This window comes from Dipodomys ordii, unplaced genomic scaffold, assembly GCF_000151885.1.
Source record: "Dipodomys ordii isolate 6190 unplaced genomic scaffold, Dord_2.0 Scaffold85, whole genome shotgun sequence".
NCBI lineage: Eukaryota > Metazoa > Chordata > Mammalia > Rodentia > Heteromyidae > Dipodomys > Dipodomys ordii.
In genome coordinates, this window is record NW_012267301.1 from 3,013,882 (window position 1) to 3,036,896 (window position 23,015).

The following is a 23,015-nucleotide window of genomic DNA, read 5'->3' on the forward strand; positions in this document are numbered from 1 at the left end:
ACCACATAAGCAGAAAAAGCTGGGAGTGGCGCTGTGGGCTCAGTGGTAGACTGCTTGCCTTGCATGCATGAGGCCCTGGGCTCGATTCCTCAGCACCACATAAGCAGAAAAAGCTGGGAGTGGCGCTGTGGCTCAAGTGGTAGAGCACTAGCCTTGAGCTGAAGAGCTGAGGGACAGTGCCCAGACCCAGAGTTCAGACCCCGCCACCAAAAAAAAAAAAAAAATACCTGTTCTTTTTAAAAAAGATGTATATAGGAGGGGGTTCACTGTAACATTTCCATGATGTACAAAGAAGAGATCAAGCTCATTCCTTCCATCTCTTTTTTTTCATTACCCCTTCCCCACTTCTTAAAGCATTTTCAAGAGATTTCGCTGTTCTATTTTCAGAGATGCTTGTAAGTCTGACCATAATCACCCTCATTCATCCTCTTGGATGGTCCTCCCCACTCTCACAGGTTATAGGTTCCCCCAACATATCTTGTTTCATTTTCCCGTGTTTCATTTGTCTAGTAGATATTGATTATACAGAGGACTTTCATTTATTCACACGTACATACACTATAGTTTGGTCAGATCCACCTCATTTATTTTTTTCCTATCCCCTCTACCCTACTGTTTAATAGCTATCAATGAGTGTCCTTATTCCAACTTCACATATAGAAGACTATCCTTATTTCTAAGAAATACACACAGAAGCACTGAGGAGCAAAGCCTATGTGGTTTACCTTTTACTTAGATGTTTTACACACACACGTACACATGTGTACACATATGCAAGGGAGATATGAGTGAACACAAATGATAAAGCAAAATGGTCTAATATGAAACAAATGTTTCAGAAGAGTTTGGATACTTTTGCATTGTTTTTATTTTTTATTGTTTTCTGAATTATAATTTTTTAAAATAATAGGCTTAAAACCTTTTTAAAATAAATTTAAAGCCAGATGTCGGTGGCTCACGCCTGTAATCCTAGCTACTCAGGAGGCTGAGACCTGAGGATCGGGGTTCAAAGCCAGCCAGGGCAGGAAACTCTGTGAGACTCTTATCTCCAATAAACCAATCAGAAAACCAGAAGTGATGCTGGGGCTCAAGGGGTAGAGTGCTTGCCTTCAGCTAAAGAGCTGAGGGATAATGCCCAAGCCCGGAGTTCTAGCCCCAGTACAAATAAAAATAAATAAATGAATGTATGAATAAATAAATGTAAAAATAAAATATATTCACTTTATGAAAATCAGCAACTTAAAATCATTCATGTTAACTTCCTCCTAGAGGTCTACTAGTTTAAGAACTGAGGTCTGTCTTCTGCCATAGGCAGAACTTCAAGAAGCTCCCTCTCAGGAGTGGGGCTTACCTTCACTTCGCCAGTACTAGATGGCTGTTGGATGGGCTGGCCTAGCTGCTTCAGTGTGCTTGGCTTCAGACCACAAGTCCTCATGGAGGAAGTCTTATCTGTAAGAATCAGTAGCCAAACTGATAACCAAAGTGTACTCAGTTTCTGTATCTCTCCTCTCCATCCCCATTCCTGTTCCCATTCCCACTGGATAGCCTCTCTTCCCAGTTCTGAATCAGCTCTTACCACTCAGGGGAAAAGTCTGCCTGGCCCTGGGCAGTCCCATGCTGCTACCTCGCCCCACACTGGCTGGGGCTGGCAGAATTGCTCTCATGGGTCTTGCTGCAGCCAGTAATGAGGGCTTGCCCCGTGCTCTGCCTTTAAGCTCTGTAGCTCTGGGCCCAGTACTGAGTAGGTCAACTCTGAAAAAAAGACAGAAAGCGTCTGAAATTTTTAGACCAAGTAGACGAAAACCAAAGTGCAATTTCCATTATTGGCTTTGGACAGTCCAAATAGAACGATTATGTATCTTTATGACTCTGAGCAAGTAATTTCACTCCTTCTCTGTTCATCTCAAGATTTTAATATATAAGTGGGGAGTAACTACCTATATTTTGAGGTCATTACAAACATACAAAGGTATAAATAGGGACCACAGTGTGTAGTACCAATAAGTATTATAACTATAGCATCTAATTTTGCTGAAAGTCTATCAAAATTCCCACACAAGACAGTCTAGAGACCCTGGAGAACAATGTTTATGTTTTCTTCACCTCTGCAGTGCTAATGTTGAGCACAAGCACCATGGAAGGGCTCTATAAAGATTTGTTAAAGTGATTCACATGTCATGAACAAAAGGTCTGAAGTTCACAACTCCATCCAAGGATACTACATCACTTCCAAAGTATATTGCTTAAAAAAGGGGGGGCAAGATTTAGACAGTACATAAACACACGTTTATATACGCTTAAAATTATCTCTAAAAATAAGAAACTTAGAAATACAAACTGACCCCACATAATAATAATAAAGTGCTGCTACAAAAGGAAAAAAAAAAAAAGAAATACAAACTGATTCTGGGAAATGGATGGGTGGAAGGGAAATTAAAAGAAAGTTATTAACATACATTAGTTGTAAAAAAAAAAAAGGGGGGGTGTTCCACTGTGACATTTCCACAAATGTATTCCAATATACACCAATCAATCTCAATCCTCTATCATTCCTATCTCCCTTCCCAATATAACTTTAACTGGCCTCACTGTTCTATTTTCATACATGTGAATTATTTCAACCATATTCATCTTTATGTATTCTATTCATTAGCCCAAACCTCTTCTACTGATTCCCACATCCCTAAACAGAGCCTCTTCTCCTATGTGTCTCCTGAGTAGCTCAATAAAACATTTTTGTTTGCTTGTTTTTTGCTGGTCCTAGGGGCTTGAACTCAGGGCCTTGGCCATATCTCTGAGCTTGTGCTCTTACCACCTGATCCATGTCTTCCAGCTGTTTTTTCTTTGTTCCTTCTTTCCTTCCTTCCTTCTTTTGGCACTTAATTGGAAATAAGAGTCTCACATACTTTCCTGTCCATGGCTGGCTCTGAACCGTGAACCTCAGATCTTAAGCCTCCTAAGTGACTAGGATTTACAGGGGTGAGCCACTGGTGCCCAGCTAGCTGAGTTCCTTGTACTTGTTTGAGGTCGAACCATGTGAATATTATTTTTTATTCAACAACAGGACTGTAAAATGTAAAATTCATAATATAACCAAACTTGGTACTATCAGACAATTCTTTGTCTGGGGAGCCTTTCTTGTGTATTAGAGGATGCTTAGGTTATTTTCATCACTCTAAATGCCAGCAGCAAACCCCTCCGCAGTTCTAACACTCAAAAAGAAGCCTCCTAAGGGCTGGGAAGGTGGCTCAGTGGTAGAGTGCTTACCTTGCATGCCTGAGGCCCTGTGTTTGATTCCTTAGCACCACATAAGCAAAAAAACTGGAAGTGGTGCTGTGGCTCAAGTGGTAGAGGGCTAGCCTTGAGCTGAAGAGCTGAGGGACAGCGCCCAGGCCCAGAGTTCAGGCCCCACGACCAACCAAAAATAAAAGCCTCCTAAGAATTGCCAATGTCCTTTGAGGGCACAGTTATTCCTAGTTGAGAACTACTGATGTTAAACAAGGAGCCTTCACTTACAAGAACACAATAATCTTCAGAAAGAGGTACACACAGACTCCAGTTAAGCCATTAATAAAAAAGGAATAAGGGGAAAAAGCCCCAAACTTAAGCACTCTATGACTTGATCCACACCTGCAGCAATTTTGCTGGTTAAGTGGAAATGAGTCTTACAGACATTTCTGCAACCACCTGGGTAGCCAGGATTATAAGCCACTGGTGCTAGGCTAGGTTATAATTTTTCAATATCCTTCTCAAAGATTTTCAGGAACATGGAAGACGCATGAAGTGACTATGCCCAAAGTTAAATGGAAGCCAGTTAAAACTAGACCTGAGTTCTCTGACCACTAGAAAAAGGTTCTTTTTAGAGCTTTTTTTTTTTTTTTTTTGATGCCAGTCCTAGAGTTTAAACTCAGGGTCTGAGTGCTGCCCCTAAGATTTCTCACTCAAAGCTAGTACTCTACCACTTGAGTCACAGCTCCACTTCTTGCTTTTTGGTGATTAATTGGAGATAACATTGTTACCAATTTTACTCCCTGGGCTGGCTTTGAACTCTGATCCTCCTCATATCTCAGCATCTTGAGTAGCTAGGATTACAGGTGTGAGCCGTCAGCACTGGGAAGAATGTCTTTATAAGAGTTCTTCTTTGAAATTCTCTATCTAGGATTGGACTCATAGCTGCTAACACTGTACACTTGTACCAGCCAGATTCTAGTTAAGTGCTTTAGGGAGACTGACAATAAAAGATGTACTAGGAATCTGACAGCAATACATGGATGGGAGATTGTTAAGGCAAATTGATATATGTCTCTAGGCATTGGTTTCTGTACCTCCAAAAAGGGACTACGAACTGAGATCAGCAATGCTGTAAAGATAATGTGCAAGGCTAATATGGGCATTTGCATAACATTGCCATGAGAATATGTAACTGTACTAGCTTACCCTGTAGGCTTTTTAAAAGCAGGTACTGGACTGGAGGTGCTGGAACCCTCAGCTGCTGGTGGTATGTATGGTCGGGGACTGTCATTCTCAGGTGTTTCCAGAGTAACCTCAGTCTTCACAAAATTCTTGACAACTGGTGCCTTAGTGACTGCTGTACCTCGATTTCCAGGACCTCCCTTGACCAAAACATGAGCATCGGAGACAATCACTTCCTCCCACTCATTCTCTTCACCCACTTCTCTTGGAGGAACAACATTTAAGAGCTGGCTTACAGCTTCTGAGTTCTCCAGAGTCACTTTGGAGTCATTTTCATTACAGAAATTTTGCTCAGAGGTAACAGAGCTATTGGAAGAGACATCCGAAGCCGATTCCACTTTGACTTTGGCTGGCTTTTCCTAGAAAAATCAGAATACCTTGTAAACATAAGATATTTTACAGTTGACACAAATATGCTAATTTGATCCTCTTAGTAATAATATATGAGAAAGAGAAGTTAAGAGTCATCAAAAGAAGAGGCTACCTTAAGGACCCAAGTATAAAACTGGATTAAGTCCAAGACCCTTTCTCTACAGAATCAAATGCCTCTGGACAAAGCTACTCTCCTTCTACTAAATTACTTACTAGCATGCACTTTTCATCAAATAACTGTTGGCTTTTTGTTGTTGTTTTCAGTATTTTGGGGAGATCTTGAAGTCTGGAGGCTTTTTTTTTTCTTTAGACTAGTGCTCTATCACTTGAGTCACAGCTTTACTTTCAGCTTTTTTGGTAGATAATGACACTCATGGACTTTCCTCCTTGGGCTTGGCTTTGAGCCATAATCCTCAGATTTCAGCCTCCTGAGCAGCCTAGATTATAGGCATGAGCCACCAGTGCCTAGCTAATGTTGGCATTTTTTAGTATGAATTCTGATTGCTCTAGGCCCATTTCTCCTTATAGAGAAAGAAGTAGACACACTGCTACATTGGGTCTAAAAGTATTTACCTCTGGAGCAGGTTTTATGAGATTCAGTTAATCGCAATATGATAAAAGTTTCCCACAGTATTTCTACTTCCTTGGGGAAAAAAATCTTTTTTTTCCTAACTTCTTAATAATTCTAAATTATGAAGTTAATTATGTATTATGAAATTAATCCTTGACACAAGTTCCAATTCCCTAAAACCATAAACATCCAATCCATACGCAAATTAAAATCTTTACCTTCATTATTTTTTCAAATGAGTCTTTAGAATGACTTACAAAATGCCACATACTTTATACTCTGGGTCAAATTAACTCATACATTAAAACTCACTAAAAATTGCAGCTGTGAAGAATCAAGCCTGAAAGATATGATAGAAGAGAAAGTACAGAGGAGTGTCCTGAAAAGGTGATGTCAGTGAGATTAGAAATGTGGCAAGGATTTGACCTTTGAAAACGCTGGCCAAGGTCTATGAACAAGAATGCCAAAAAATATGAAGTGGGGGAAAAAAAAAACATCCTCAATAACCTACAGCTATGTCTCAAGGTGCAATGCCAGCCATCTTACCAGACAGATGAATGCTGAAAAATAATTCTGCAGATTCAGAGATTTGGTTCATTACGTTTCTGATAAGCATCTATACTTGTGACAGCCTATCTTCAGTACAAATTGCCAGCCCAGATATATCATCCATCTCCACTGACAGCAGTGACAGTTTGTCCTGAAGGGGATTTATTACATAAAGTAACCCTGTTTTCCTGCAAAATCATTTGTTTCAGATCCATGCATCTCTACTCTTACTGAAAACTCCAATGACTTTATTCTAGAGCAGCATTCCATCCATGGTTGTATTTCTGCATCTTCTAGGATCACAAGCAAAGTGTGTGGAACGTTATGTGCTATGGTTAGATTTCAGTGAAATGTATAAAGAAGACAGATTTCTGCTGACTCAAATTCCCTTTAGTATAGAAAGTATTTGCTATGTATGGCCTAGATGTATTGCATACAGCAAAGCCATTATTCATGGAGAGGAGCCCTGGACCCATGATGTCCCTGGTGCCCTCCAGTCCCAGGGCAACAAGGACAGCAAGTTATATCAAGACCATTATGAACCTAATCAGTAGAAAAAAATAAGTTATGTATGGTTCCCTGAAGAATACAAGTGTCCACAAATATGGTCAGAACTAAACAGATAATTCTGCATGCAGTGAAGATCTGAAGAAACTAGATGTGGTAGATAGCTGTATTTCTCGGTGTCACTTCCTGAAGAGCAACTGGAAATCAAAAGGAAATTATGATAGCTCATCTACTTTCTGAATCCTGGGATAAGGGTTGACTGGTTATGTTAATGTACAACTCAGGAAGGTCTACAGTGACAGCCTGTTGGAACCCACTTAAATTCTCCAAGTGAAGACAGTTATATCACAGAGGCCAAAAAGGTGGCTTGTAAAACTATTTACCTACACAGCAAGAACCGGTGCCCAACCAAATAGGGTTGCATGGGGGATGGAGCTGTATGAGAAGCTCTCATCATGACTCCACCCATTCTGCCTGAATCACAGGATTCTGACCAAGCCCCCTTTTTCATGTTCCTCTCTGACCAATGGAACTCAAAGGCCACACACACATTCAATGCTGCCTAGTAGCATTGGTATACTCTTCTGCTTGTTACACCACTAGCAGCAGTTGAGAGAGATAGAGGTGCTGAATGGTGATAGAGAATTGAGATGGTTTTGGAGATATAGTACAAGTAGTTAACTGGCAGTGATTTCAAGAATAGAGGTAATTTTAGAGAACCTAGGAATGTGCCCCCCATGCCTCACACACACACACACACACAAACACACACACACACCCCCTGCCATACACATATATTTTCCCTGTCCTAGTGTTGGTATGTCTGAGCAAACAAGACAAAAAAAAAAATTAGCTGCAGGAAAGAAACTAGCAAGAATTCCAGCAGAGGAATTGACCTGATGGACCTGCACAATCCAAGAAAAAGAGGAAAGCTAAAAAGGAGGTGACACTAAGATAACACCGCTGGGGACTGTAATTCAATTGAGGGTGCGGCCAAAGACCACACAGACCCTGAGCCTCCCCCCTCACCTTTGGACACAGTCAAGAGCTGCCAGGGTCAAGAGGGTCACAGGTCTCAATAACACAGAGGATCTGGAAAGGTGCAGCTAACACCTGGCACTTGCCCTGGATTCCAACAGAACACAAAACCAGCAGCTCTGCAGTGAGAGAGATCCAACAACTGAAACATGAAAAGAAAGACCTGCAGGATCAACAGAGGAAAGAGAAAGATGATGATCTGTGTGCAGGAAGCACTGAAAACAGAGCTGGAACTTCACAAGCTAGCAATACAGATGCTGGTGTCAGAAAAATTAGATTTACAATCTCCCCTGGCCCACATGTAACAGGTGGCCAATGAAAGAGAACTGGAACACAAAGGTCTTGCTAGCTGCCTGCAGGCTTCACAACAGTGCATCACAGAGCTAGAGATGACATTGTCTGCAGTCTCCACCATGCAGAATGAGACCAACAAAAACAACTTAGAGTGCATTAAAGCCCTGAATGACATGGAGCTGCAGCTCCAGGCAAAGGCCAAAAGCTATAATGACCTGGAGGAAGACAACATTGAGCTGCAGGAGAGGCTGGAAGTGCTCCTGACACAGAAGGCTGACGTGAAGATCAAAATTCACAAGTCTCAACAAGCACTAGGAGAGCAGGCAGAGTTGAAAAGACAACCAGACAACAGGAAAGAGTTAGTGACAGAATTAAAGCTGGAGAGAGACACCTCTTAGAGCAGATGAGCCAACTGAAAGAGGAGAGAGAGCAAGGGATGAGGCAGGTGTTGGACATAGAGACCAACTTGGTAGGACTGAGAAAGCAGCTGTCAGAGATGCTGCCCCTGCAGCTCCCTAAAGGGTCATCTCAGGCTGAGCAACAGCTGCAGGCCCAGGCCTTCCAGGTACAGAAGGAGCCCAAGCACCTGGAGACGCAAGTTCACATCCAGGGGGAGGAGAACCAGAGCCTCAGTCTCCAGAACCTGGGGCAGCAGCAGTGGCTGTGGGTGCTGGAGAAGAAGACCAAGCAATGGGATCAGCATGCTGAGGATCAGCACAAGATCCTTGAGACAACAGAACAGGAGACCATGAGATGCACATGATGCAAAATCGAGAGCTGAAAGATCAGCTGGTCTAGGGGCAGGTTGCTTTCCACAGACAGAGTAGTGAGAAGGAGGAGCTTGCCAACATCCTACCCTCAGAACAGCAGGTGAAGAAAACATCAGCAGAAGCTAGATCAGCTGGAGGAGAAGTCAGAAGAACAGAAAGAGATGAATGAGTTAGAGAGCCAAGCAGCTCAGAATCTGCAGGAGCTGAGAACCATTAGCACATGGCCTCTAGTCAGCAGCTGACCTCAGAGAAGGAGGCCCTGCAGCAGCACCTGCTGAGGCAGACCTAGCTGCTGGAGCAGCTGAAGCAAGAGCAGGTGCACACGAAACTGGAGAGCCTGACAGTACCTCAAAAGTTACAAGACACTCTGACTGAAGTGCCTGGAAGCAACAAGGCATGAGAACAAACAGCTGTGGGCCCAGTTGAGCTTCCTGACTTTCCCTGGGAAAGGTGAAGCCCTTAGCAAAGAAGTAGAAAGGGACCAGATACTGGTGACTCATGTCTGTAATCCTAGCTACTCAGGAGGATGAGATTTGAGAATCACGGTTCAAAGCCAGCCAAGGCAGGAAAGTCTGAGAGACTCCTATCTCCAATTAGCCTCACCTTGAGCCAAAGAGCTCAGGGACAGCACCCAGGCCCAGAGTTCAAGCCTCACAACTGACAAAAACAGAAACAGTAGGAAGGAGTAAAAGGGCAACTGCCCGTGATGTGACTGTCCCAGAGGATCTAAACAACCTACAAATCAATGTGGGATTTTTACCCAGAAGTACTATCCATTACTGAATCAAAGAAAGGTGAAGCTCAGCTGGCAGCTGTAGAAGCAGCAAACCTGTTGTGGTTGCCTGGCCAACCTGGCAGCCCAGTGCTAGAGAAAGCTGGAGTGCCAGGCCTCTTCCCCTCTGGGGAGATGGACCAGGACACACAGGTGCCCCAGAAGCTGAAAATCTCTGCTTCATCTGCAACCTGTCAGACAAGGCAGACTACCAGAATCAAGTGGATGACCTCAACACTGATGCAGCCAGCTGTCAGAACACATCATCACCATTGAAGAGTCCATAGTTTTCTATAAAGAACACATAGAAGTTCTAGATGATCTGTATCAGGAGAAAGTTGAGTGTGTAGGCTGGCTGTCCAAGGAGAAGAGGGGGAAAGATGAGGAGCTGAAGGAACTACTGTAACATTTTGCAGGTGAGGACACAGAGCGCTAGAATAAGATGCTGGCAGCCACCCAGACCTCTGCTGTAGAGGTTACCTCAGACCTTTCTATCCCGAAGACAGAGGTTATGGAGGAGCAGCAAGGTTTTGAAGACATGTGCAACTTGAATACAATGGGAAACCTGTCCATGGAGAGGCTGAGGTGCCTGAGAACCTCAAGAACCCCACTACCGAGCTGAAGGTGCCACTGCCTCTTGATATCCAGCTCCACCAAGAGTTTGCAGGCTTCGGCAAAGAACTCTGCCTCCCTTTCTTCTATAAGATGGGTGCAAATGATGAGTTTGGGATAATTAATATGTAAAGCCCTGGCAGCCATCACCCTGAGAAATGGGCTCCTTTTCTCTTGCATTACTTTGCACATGGCTGGCTGGCATTTTCTCAGATCATTTTATAATGGTGGTAGAAAGGAATAACTCCAGCCCAGACAGGGTTGGAAGTAGCCCATAATCTAAGGACATCTCACAGTCCACTGGTTGCCAGAAGAGGGATCCACCTGATGTTTATTACAAAGAGTAAATCCTTTACAAAGGGAATAATGGCATAATTTTTGCTTAGCATACTGTATTATTGATGCTACTTTATAAATTACTTGCATTTTAGCATACTCATTATTTTCATGCTGATTTATGGTGTAGTTTTCATAATTATTTAGATTTTTTTCAAGTAAAATTTTTGTATTAGTTCCTCAAATCGGTTCTTTCATTATTTAACATTATATGTTGGTACATTCATACACTTTTTTTTTTTTGGGGGGGGGTCCAGTCATGGGGCCTGAACTCTGGGCCTGGGCGCTGTCCCTCAGCTCTTCAGCTCAAGGCTAGCGCTCTACCACTTGAGCCACAGCGCCACTTCCAGCTTTTTTCTTTTTGCTTATGTGGTGCTAAGGAATCGAACCCAGGGCCTCAGGCATGCAAGGCAAGCGCTCTACCACTGAGCCACCTTCCCTGCCCCTCATACACATTTTTTTTAAATCGTACCCTATACCAGTAACACTAAATTTTCTCATGTGTATTTCAATATACTATGATGGTAGTACATTGAAGTGAAAAAAAGTACACATTGTGAAAAAGAAGAAAAGGTTATTAAACCTGACAGTTGGGAAAAAAGAAATAATATTAACAGACAAATGGAGGTGTCCTGTAGTGGAAAAACATACAATGAAGTTTAGAAATGTAAAGCAGAATGATAATACACAATTATAAAGCATCTATAATGAGAATGTCAAGCATGCCAATTTTTCACTTATGAATTATTCAAATGATAAGTGTCACATATTGTTCAAATATTATAATTCAAAATTGCACCTGCTGTTTCAGATAGATCTACTTTTAAAGTCCTTGGAACCTTAGCAATGTTTGCTGATTGAATATAATAGGGTATGTATGTGACATCTATGCAAATACATAATATATAGAGAGAATACATGTACTTTTACACAAATAAAAATCTAAACTTTAAAAAAAAGCAGTGGCTGTCTTTCCAATAGGTTTTAGAGAGGTTTTGTTTCCCCCTTCCATGTATATCATGAAACAATAAAGTGAGACAATAAAGTGAAAAACTGGATGGCTAGCAGAGTGGCTCAAGTAGTAGAGCAAAGCCGAGAGCTCAAATTCCAGTAGTACTAAAAACTAAAACTCTCAGTTCTATCTATACACAACTCTATTCCTAAAGGGCAAGCCTCATTTAAATCCTTACTTCCCACTGTCAAGTAACAGAGGGCTGATCTCTCAATGTTTGTCAAAAGGATTAAGGACCTTCCAACATACTTCAGGAAATCTGACATTTTTGGCAAATGTCATTAAAATTTTCTACATACTAGCTACCAAATCCCATTCAAGTTTCCAAAGCTCCTGGTTAAGAACCAATAACAGATGACCTGGAAGAACTCTTCAGTATAGCATTCTCAGATCTAACAGTAACAGCCCAAGAGGATAAATAAACATGGAGAAAAATTCCAAGTCAACTGTAGAAAGCTTATTTATTTTGTGTAAGACAGGGCAAGTCAGCAGGAAAAAACAGACTAAATTCATCTGTAGAGTAGCCTTCTACACTGGCTACTTCAGACTTAATCGTTTTCAGGAAAAATAATATAAACAAAGTGAAAACTCAACCTAGTAACCTCACATTGCCTTAATCCTACCCTTTATAGATGTTTTGCTTTCTTTCCAAATGAAAAGTAAATGCAAACAGCTGCTCAGACTTCAATTGATAGTAGAGCCCATAAGCATGAAGCCTTGCTCTAAACAGTCTCATACACTACCTTTTGTCCCATCCAATCAATGGGAACCATACCACACACCTCTTGGTCTCCTTTCGGCCAGTCTTAACTCAAGGAAAACTTAAGAAAAGGTGAGTCATTTCCTGACTGGCGGAGACAAATAGAGCTTTAAAAAAATTACTTACTTTTTTTTTTTTTTTGGGGGGGGGTCAGGTCGTGGAGCCTGAGCGCTGTCCTTCAGCTCTTCAGTTCAAGGCTAGTGCTCTACCACTTGAGCCACAGCGCCACTTCTGGCTTTTTTTCTTTATTTCTTGCCTCAAAAAAATGGAACTAAAAAACTCTTTTAGATTCTGTAGCTAAATAGTGTAACAATGCTTGGTAAGTATGGTTTAGTGGGAAAAGTAATGGAATATAAATTTAGCTAGTTATTTGTATTTCTCTTTATTTTTCCTAAGCTAGAAACATAAAGGAATTCAACTAGCTGAGAACCAAAGCTATTTTTACTTCTAAAATTCTACAGAGCTGATGTAAGCATTATGCCCACCTTTGGTCCTCAGCTCCATTCAGACCTGAGCTCCTCTCTGCCCTGGAGTTCCCTCCCCCTCTGCTCAAACCCACCTGAGATCCCATCTACCTCACTTCTGACCCTCAGACGCTGCTGCTACCTAGATAGTGGAGTCACCATGTGGTCTCTCTCCAGGGGAAATATAGCTCCTCCAATAAACCTTGTAATAATCTTTCTCCTGTGCTTGCCTGCTTCTGAGTGGTCCCCTGGGATGGATGTGATGGATCCTTTCGGCTGAAATACCTTTCTTTTCACACCCACTCCTTCTAATGCTTGGAGGAAAAATTGAGACAAGGGCTGGGAAGATAGCTCAGTGGTAGAGCGCTTGCCTTGCAAGCATGCATGAGGCCCTGGGTTTGATTCCTCAGCACCACATAAGAAAAAAGAAAGAAGTGGCGCTGTGGCTCAAGTGGTAGAGTGCTAGCCTTGATCTGAAGAACTGAGGGACAGCGCCCAGGCCCAGAGTTCAGGCCCCACAACCAGACCCCCCCCAAAAAAAAATTGAAACAAAACCTGAGACATTAGCACTAGATCTGTCCTGACCCATGTATAGCAATAACAGAGCTACTGCATTAATGTCAATTATAATAGTAACCAGGAAACATTTACTGAGAATTTGACAAGCATGAGAAACTACTCACTCTCCATGGGTGGAGTAGTTTCTTGAACTCTCCAAATCCTAATGAGTAAGAACTAACTTCCACTTACAGATGAGAAAAAACCTAAGTCAAGGAACAGAGACATGAAATGATCTGTTCAAGGCTACAAAGCTAAAATCTAGGAAAATCAAGAGTTTATACTGCAGAAGCAAACTCCAGAATCATATTAATTATTGCTGTTTGGCTATATTAGGCATCTTCCCAAAGTCCATGTGGTTTAAGGCTTACTCCTTAAAATGATACTTCTGCAAGGTGGTGGGGCCTGTAGAAGATGGAATATAATGAGAGGTTTTAGATCACTGGCATGCTCTCATAGGGAGGTGAGAGCCCAGTCCCTTCCTCGACCTTTCACTTTTTAGTCATGAGATGAGCAGTTTTACACAGCTATCCTATTATGATGTGCTGCCTCACCAGACCCCAAAACAATCACAGACTCAGCCTCCATAGCTTTTCTCCTCTTTTTATGTGTATTTTTTTGTGCTAATACTATGACTTGAATTCAGGGCCTTGGGCTCCCATTTGGCCTTTTCCAATTATGATTAGCTCTTTACCACTTGAACTACACCTCCAGTTTTATATTTTGCTGTTTAATTGAGATGGAATCTCAAAATTTTCTCTGTTCAGGCTGGCTTTGAACTATGATCCTCAGCCTCCTGAGTATAATCCTAAGGTTATAGGTGTGAGTCACTGGCATTCAGCTCCTTTTCTCTTGATGATTATTTCAATGAACAATGCATACTTACACACAATACAATCACAATCCTTGCCTGAGCCAACTTTCACAAAAACAATACTGAAGTGGACCCTGAGATGGAGCTCAAGCTGACATGATTCCATTTTGAGCTTTGCCTTTGTTTTAGGGATTTTAGACTGGATAGGCCTAGTTCCCAGAATGAAAAAAATGCATCTGTCTGGTCCCCCTTCCTTAACAACCTAACCCACCCTTGATTGTTCAGTTAAAGACTGAACAGTAATGCAGATAAATTGTAATCTTGCTCAACTGGCAACACCACCTGCTTTACTGGAGCAACCCTGCCTTCTCCCTGCCTTCTGCCTGCCAAAATGCGAACCCCACCTTTTGCCCACCAAATTTGCTCGCCAATTCAAACCAAAATAATGGGATAGTTTAAACAACTACTATAAGACTAACTCCACTGACTACCTGTGTGTGGCCTAACGTGACTATGCAATCCTTTGTGTGTGTTGCGAACCGATTAGTCACCTGCATGTGACTAGGCTTGACTGCATGGATTTTGCCTTTAAAAACTCTAGTTTGTGGGCCGTTCAGGGTTGTAGTTATCAGCTCCAGAACCTGTGCCATGGCCCTGGTGGTCAGTGTAGGAACTTTCTCAATAAAGTTGCTTCTTTGCTAACAACTTTGTTGTGGTGGTCTCTGACACTCCAGACGACTAGGTGGGTTTGCCTGCCTGAGTAGGGGTCTTTCTACTATAATACCTTCTTTTTCCTTTTTTATCTATGCATATGCCATTGATCCTGAAAGACTGCTGCTTGTAAAACACAAATGAACTCTCTGAACTAATTGAGAATTGTCTATTTCATTCATTTTGTCCTAAAATTTGAAGTCATAAAAGACATATAGCAACTATATATATATATGTGTGTGTGTGTGTGTGTGTATATATATATAGTTAGTTAGTTAGTTAGTACCAAATGTACAAGTTAGCCAACACATGCTAAATTGAATGCTAATGCTCTCATTTGTTTTATTGTGCATCTTCTATGGATAAAAGCTATAGCAGATGCAAATGTCATAAGATTCTCACAATGACATGAACAAAGACTGTTCAATAGTGATAACTGCTTCATAAAAATATTAAAGACAAGTAAAGCATGAAAGGCACTCATTCTTCCCTCACGAAATGGGATGTTCCATGGAAGAATGCACATTTACAAGAAGCCAAGACTCATCATTATTTACGCATTTCACACATAATCAACCAGTTGGGTTACAGTACAAAGAAAAGGAAGAAGGAAAGGAACAAGGAAAGAATATACATCATAAAGTTACAATAAGACTATTATTACACTGAGTTAAAGGTATCTACTTTCAGTAGCTGTAAAGAACAAAAGAATTTTAAGCAAAGGAATGAAAAGATTTATAGTCATGCTATGGATCGAGTAATACCTAAACAGTGTAGGAAGTAGATTGTTAAATACTCAGTCCTATCAGGAAGTGAGTATATTAACAGGATGTTTCTGATAAATAGTGATTCATGGATAATTATGAAGCAATTGAAGATAATATGTGTGAAAAATATTTTATAGCACAGTAAGTTACATGAGAAAACAAAGACACAAATGAAGATGGAGCTCAGTGATAGTGTTTGCCTGGCATGTGCAAGGCCCTGTTTACAATCCTCAGTACTACAAATAAATGAATATTTTTCCTTTAAAAAAGGGAGGGGGGCCGGGCGCCCGTGGCTCATGCCTGTAATCCTAGCTACTCAGGAGGCTGAGATCTGAGGATCATGGTTCAAAGCCAGTCTGGGCAGGAAAGTCCATGAGACTCTTTTTTTTTTGGGTCCAGTCGTGGGGCCTGAACTCTGGGCCTGGGCACTGTCCCTCAGCTCTTCAGTTCAAGGCTAGCCTATAGCACTTGAGCCACAGCGACACGCTTTTTTCTTTTTGCTTATGTGGTGCTGAGGAATTGAACCCAGGACCTCATGCATGCAAGGCAAGCGCTCTACCACTGAGCCACCTTCCCAGCCCCTGAGCCACCTTCCCAGCCCCCATGAGACTCTTATCTCCAATAAACCACTCGTAAACTGGAAGTGGCGCTGTGGCTCAAGTGATAGAGCACTCGCCTTGAGCTGAAGAGCGCAGGAACAGTACCCAAGCCCAGAGTTCAAGCCCCAGGACCACAAAAATAAATAAATAAATAATGAATAAATAAATAAATAAGGGGGCCAGGCACCAATGACTCATACCAATAATACCACCTATTCAGGAAGCTGAGATCTAGAATCATGGTTTGAAGCCAGCCAGGGCAATAAAGTCTATGAGATTCGCATCTCCAATAAACTCTTCAGAAAAGTCCAGAAATGGCACTGCAGTTCAAGTGGTAGAGAGCTGGCCTTGAGCAGAAGCTCAGAGACAGTGCCCAGGCCTTGAGTTCAAGCCCCAGGACCAGAAAAAAATATAAATAAATAGGGAGATGTGGAGGGGGAGGAAGATACAGAACTTATTTACAGAAAAAAATTACAGGGGGGGCTGGGAAGGTGGCTCAGTGGTAGAGTGCTTGCCTTGCATGCATGAGGCCCTGGGTTCAATTCCTCAGCACTACATAAGCAAAAAGAAAAAAGCTGGAAGTGGCACTGTGGCTCAAGTGGTAGAGTGCTAGTCTTGAACTGAAGAGCTGAGGGACAGCGCCCAGGCCCAGAGTTCAGGTCCCACGACCAGACCCCCCCCCCAAAAAAAAAATACAGGGGGCAGGAGGAGGATGGGAAGAGATGGGAAGGGGAAGCAAAGGAGGAGGTTACAATGCTTGATAAGAAATGTACTCATTATCTTGCCCATGTAATTGTAACCCCTCTGTACAGTATTTTCACAATAAAAATAAAAAAATTACAAAAATACAATAAAATATAATTGGTCATGGCTTTTATTTGGATAGTGTAAGATTATGGGAAACATTTTATTCTATTTTTCTTCCTTTTAAACAAACTGTTTAAAATGAAAATCATTATTTGTAGAGTCACAATAGCTCATACCTGTAATCCTAGCTTCTCAGAAGACTGAGATTTCAGGATTGGGCTTGAAGCCAGTTTGAGCACACAAGTCCATGAGGCTCTTATCTCCAATTAACTACCAAAAAGAAATGGAAATGGAGCTGAGGCTCAAGTGGAAGAATGCTAATCTTGAGCAAAAAAGCTAAGGCCCTAAGTTCAAGCCCCAGGATTGGCACACACATACACAAAAAATATTATCTTCTGCTCCAGTGGTTTATGACTGTAATCCAAGTTATTCAGGAAGCTGAGACACCTCCAACAAACCAGAACATGCAGGACTGTAGGCATGGCTTAAATGGTAGCATGCCAGTGGTAAGCAAGAAAGCCAAGTGAAAGCATGAGACCCTGAATTCAAGCCTTCTTTAAAAAGTCATCCGTTTCCAAGGGAAACAGGAAGCCTACTCTGTCACGCAATGGCCAATGTATCTTACCTTTGGAATCCACTTCCCTCCTAGGAAGTTGCCACAGGTAGGGCACTTAGGTGGTTTGTGCCTGGTGACATATGTAAAAGAGCAACCTGGGCTGGTACATGTCCCATGGCCCCGGCGGGTATATGTAGTGGTCTGTTTGAAAAAAAAAAAAAAGTGTATCAGAATCAAGACCACAACCCAACATGAGACCCTGTTGACAATGACAGACACATTATCAGAGCACCAGAATGCAGAATAGCAATTCAAGGTTTAACAGGAAAGGTTAGAATTATAAAGGTACAAGTAAAGGTACATGATGCTAAGGTACAAGTGCACTTTTAGAAATAAAGAAACTAAATTCAAAAGAGAAAAAGACAGCTTCCCAAAGTTAGTTAGGTATTAGAAAAAAGAAAGGCAGTTATGGTTGATATTGAGCCAAGGTATCATGTAATATATCCTTGTATTTTGTTTAATACCTTCAAAAATGCTACTAAGTAATTCTTATTAACATTTGGACTGAGAATAAATGTTCTGCCTCAAACCATATAATCAATCAAGGACAGATCTATACCTAGAAATCTTGGTCCAAGATTTCTTCTGCTACCTAGTTAAGTCTCTCTAGATCTGAATGCTTAAAGAAGAAAAAGCTATGCACTAGTGTTCAAGTCTGTAACTCTAGTTTACCGAGGGGCTGAGACCTGGGAATTGTGGTTCAAAAAGCCAGCCCAAGGAGATGCTTACCTCCAATTAACCTCCGAAAAAAAGCAAAGTAGAGCCATGATTCAGTGTCTACGTAGAGCACTAACTTTGAACAAAAAGCTCAGGTATAGTGCCTAGTACCTAGATCTTGAGTGCAAGATAGACAGACAGACACAGACACACACAGACACACACACACAATCTGCTTAATCTTTTTCTTTTTTAGTTAAAAATCAGAAAGGACAAGACCAAGGACCCAGAGATAAACAAATAGACCCATAAACAAAAAAAATTAAACTTAAAGAGGGAAATCCAAGAGCAGAAATCAGGTCCCTGGATTTTTGAAAGGATCTCCCTTTGAACAAAATGTATTACAATGAATCAATACATCTTAGCTACAAATAGAAACTCCATTCTTTAGCTTCAATCCACATCCTAGACTAATGTAAGAAAGAAAACATTTCCCTGTCAGATTTGCTCTGTCCTTTACAAATGTTCATTTAACTCTGAATCTGTCCCTAGCTCCCTCTGCCAGGAAGCCTATGAAAAGCAGGTAATCACAGTGGTACCAAGTCAAGGATGAGTGAGTGCAAAGTGGTGTGATACCAAGAAGAGAGTAAAGGTACTGAATGTCAACTCTGCCTGTCACCAACACAGAGAATAAGTCATCTGAATTCTTGAGCCCTAGGTTTCTTCTGTAAAAGCACTTGTTCTTCCTACTTTACAGGAGTGTCTTGAAAACAAATGAAGCAGAAGTGAGGATACACACATATAGTAAATTCTAAAGATTCTAAGGTTTATAACTCACTTATCAGTAGGATAAAAAGTATCTTTAATCATTTTTGAGACCATGGCCAAATGCACTATTTTCTGAAATATTTCCTGAAAGCAGAAAAGTAATTTAATTTAGTACTCTAAATGAACTACCATGAACTGGGAAATACTGCTAAGCAGTAGGCTATAGAACTGACTTTAGAAAATAAAATGTTACGTAGGGCTCAAGGCTGATGTTTCAGTCCCAAGCATTATATTAGCCTTCACACAATTTTTGGACTATAACATGAGTCATTTCCAAGAGTACAAGGGCTCACAAAATAAGCAGTTTCTCATGAATCAAGCTCTACTGGCTGTTCCTGTTTTAAAATACTACAGCTTTCCTACCCCGAGAACATACTGATTAGCTAGGGAAAGTGGTATGTCTGTAATCCTAGCTAATCAGGGGACTGGAGCATGAGGACTGCTTGAGCCCAGGAGCCTGAGTTAGCTCCATCTGGAACGAACAAAAACACTAAAGAATATATTAATTATCTGTAACAGTTTTTGGAGCTCAGACAGATTGTGATTAAGTTGAAAATATATATTATTGTTGGGTACCATTGGTGAATGCCTGTAATCCTAGCTACTCAGAAGGCTGAACTCTGAGAATCATGGAGCCAAGTCAGCTCAGGTAGGAAAGTCCATGGCGATCTCCCATTAACTACCAAAAAACCCAGAAGCAGAGCTCTAGATCCAGTGGCAGAGTGCCAGCCTCAAGTGAAAAAGCTGAGGGACAGCATCTGAGTTCAAGCCCCAGTACAGGTACCCATACTCGCTCATTTACACACACATAAACTCTTTTGTTTGTGGAGGTTAGATGGTAGAGTTTGCTTAGTTCATCCCAGTGCTACAAATGCCTTAAACCCTCCAACTAGAAGGTTATCACAACTGGAAGTTCGATTTTTTCCCCCATCTCTCAAAATACTTTGCCATATTTTTTAAACAATTTAAAAGATCTTAAAATTAGAAAAGCACTTCCCTATATTCCCAAAGTTAATTTTGTAGTTCAATGCTATCATGTTGTTTTTAAACACTAGGAAATTTCGTAAACATTTAAAAAGAAATCTTAATAAATGGTGAAATAATGAGTATGGGTGTAAGTACTAACATTATTGGAATTTGGCAGAATATAATGGCATTTACCATCTCTTGAAATTGTGTTATTTTGTTGGAGAAAACATTTGCCAGAAAGACTAGCACTTAGTATTTGAAAAGACTGTAAGGTATTCACATGTCACTATTCATAACGTAAAATGAAAAACTGCTTTTATATCCAAAGTGCTAAGAAAAAAAATGAAACCAAACACAGCTTGAATAGAGACAACCTACTTGTTAGAACTTTGGAAAAAGGGGGCTGGGAAGGTGGCTCAGTGGTAGAGTGCTTGCCTTGCATGCATGAGGCCCTGGGTTCGATTCCTCAGTACCACATAAGCAGAAAAAAGCTGGAAGTGGCGCTGTGGCTCAAGTGGTAGAGCCCTAGCCTTGAGCTGAAGAGCTGAGGGACAGTGCCCAGGCCCAGAGTTCGGGCCCCATGACTGGCAAAAAAAAAAAAAAAGAACTTTGGAAAAAGATATTAGTTGATGGACTGAGGAGGTTCCAACACCCCAGGTCCTGGTAACACGCATTTCACAGTGTAATTGTGGAGACACCTAAATCTAAAGAAGTGATTTGAGCGGAGAGAACTTGGAGTGTGTGCCACCACAACCAACATGAGTTTTTAATTGAAAGGAAAAGCTGGCCAACAAAATGAACTCACCAGTCATTTCAATTATTCATTGAAGGACAACCAATCTTTCCAGTGCTGAAGTAGCTGTCCAAGGGCTCTGAACTGGTTGAGGGCTGCCCCGGAACATGGATTCGGAACACACTGAACATCATTTGGATGTTTGTTTCCAATTATTTGCCTGTTATTCTTTCTGTGCTGTGTGGGCTTACTCCTGGACATCAGCAGCAAGGAATGCTCAATGTCATTCCTCCCATGAATGTTTCTCAATCCTCTGAAATCACCAGCCAGTGTGTGGGATACCTGCTGTGTTGTGCATGGCCTAAGTGTACAGAATGGTCAATGGAGAGGAGTTCTGGACTCGTAATGTCCCTGAGGCCCCCAGTGCCACAATGACCAGAAAAGCAGGTTATATCAAGGCCATTATGAATCTCAGTGGTTAATATGGTCAGAACAATAGCCCTAATTCTGCATGAAGACAATGAACATGAACAGATATGTTTCTTGTTGCTACTTCCTGAAGGGCAGTAGGATACCTGCTGGAAATTGTTGATAATAGTTGAATTAGGGAAAACAAAAATATGACTTCTAAAACTACATACCTAACTAGCAAGAGTAAACTGAACAGGGTTATATGGGGGTGGGGCTGTAGGAGAAGGAAGCCCCCTTTTTTCATGTTCCTCTCTGACCAATGGAACTCAAAGGGCACACACACACATTCCATGCTGTCTAGTAGCACTGGTATACACTTCTGCTTGTTACACCACTAGCAGCAGTTGAGAGAGATAGAGGTGCTGAATGGTGATAGAGAATTGAGATGGTTTTGGAGATTTAGTACAAATAGTTAACTGGTAGTGATTTCAAGAATAGAGGTAATTTTAGAGAACCTAGGAATGTGCCCCCCATGCCTCACACACACATACACCCCCACCCCGCCATGCACACACATCTTCCCTGTCCTAGCTGGTATGTCTGAGTGGACAAAAAAAAAAAAAAAATTAGCTGCAGGAAAGAAACTAGCAAGAATTCCAGCAGAGGATTGACCTGATGGACCTGCACAATCCAAGAAAAAGAGGAAAGCTAAAAAGGAGGTGACACTAAGATAACACCGCTGGGGACTGTAATTCAATTGAGGGTGCGGCCAAAGACCACACAGACCCTGAGCCTCCCCCCTCACCTTTGGACACAGTCAAGAGCTGCCAGGGTCAAGAGGGTCACAGGTCTCAATAACACAGAGGATCTGGAAAGGTGCAGCTAACACCTGGCACTTGCCCTGGATTCCAACAGAACACAAAACCAGCAGCTCTGCAGTGAGAGAGATCCAACAACTGAAACATGAAAAGAAAGACCTGCAGGATCAACAGAGGAAAGAGAAAGATGATGATCTGTGTGCAGGAAGCACTGAAAACAGAGCTGGAACTTCACAAGCTAGCAATACAGATGCTGGTGTCAGAAAAATTAGATTTACAATCTCCCCTGGCCCACATGTAACAGGTGGCCAATGAAAGAGAACTGGAACACAAAGGTCTTGCTAGCTGCCTGCAGGCTTCACAACAGTGCATCACAGAGCTAGAGATGACATTGTCTGCAGTCTCCACCATGCAGAATGAGACCAACAAAAACAACTTAGAGTGCATTAAAGCCCTGAATGACATGGAGCTGCAGCTCCAGGCAAAGGCCAAAAGCTATAATGACCTGGAGGAAGACAACATTGAGCTGCAGGAGAGGCTGGAAGTGCTCCTGACACAGAAGGCTGACGTGAAGATCAAAATTCACAAGTCTCAACAAGCACTAGGAGAGCAGGCAGAGTTGAAAAGACAACCAGACAACAGGAAAGAGTGACAGAATTAAAGCTGGAGAGAGACACCTCTTAGAGCAGATGAGCCAACTGAAAGAGGAGAGAGAGCAAGGGATGAGGCAGGTGTTGGACATAGAGACCAACTTGGTAGGACTGAGAAAGCAGCTGTCAGAGATGCTGCCCCTGCAGCTCCCTAAAGGGTCATCTCAGGCTGAGCAACAGCTGCAGGCCCAGGCCTTCCAGGTACAGAAGGAGCTCAAGCACCTGGAGACGCAAGTTCACATCCACGGGGAGGAGAACCAGAGCCTCAGTCTCCAGAACCTGGGGCAGCAGCAGTGGCTGTGGGTGCTGGAGAAGAAGACCAAGCAATGGGATCAGCATGCTGAGGATCAGCACAAGATCCTTGAGACAACAGAACAGGAGACCATGAGATGCACATGATGCAAAATCGAGAGCTGAAAGATCAGCTGGTCTAGGGGCAGGTTGCTTTCCACAGACAGAGTAGTGAGAAGGAGGAGCTTGCCAACATCCTACCCTCAGAACAGCAGGTGAAGAAAACATCAGCAGAAGCTAGATTAGCTGGAGGAGA

General features: G+C 42.0%; 1 protein-coding gene across 1 annotated transcript in view; it reads right to left on the minus strand.

Moving 5' to 3' along the window:
* Positions 1 to 23,015, minus strand: part of Hmgxb3 (HMG box domain containing 3) — a 54,784-nt gene that overhangs the window by 22,747 nt on the left and 9,022 nt on the right. The window contains exons 5-8 of the mRNA XM_013025486.1: positions 17,412 to 17,543; positions 4,438 to 4,832; positions 1,577 to 1,752; positions 1,352 to 1,449 (exon numbers count right to left, since the gene is read on the minus strand). Of these exons, the coding sequence (XP_012880940.1) occupies positions 1,352 to 1,449; positions 1,577 to 1,752; positions 4,438 to 4,832; positions 17,412 to 17,543 (801 nt within the window). The remainder of the gene's footprint in view (positions 1 to 1,351; positions 1,450 to 1,576; positions 1,753 to 4,437; positions 4,833 to 17,411; positions 17,544 to 23,015) is intronic.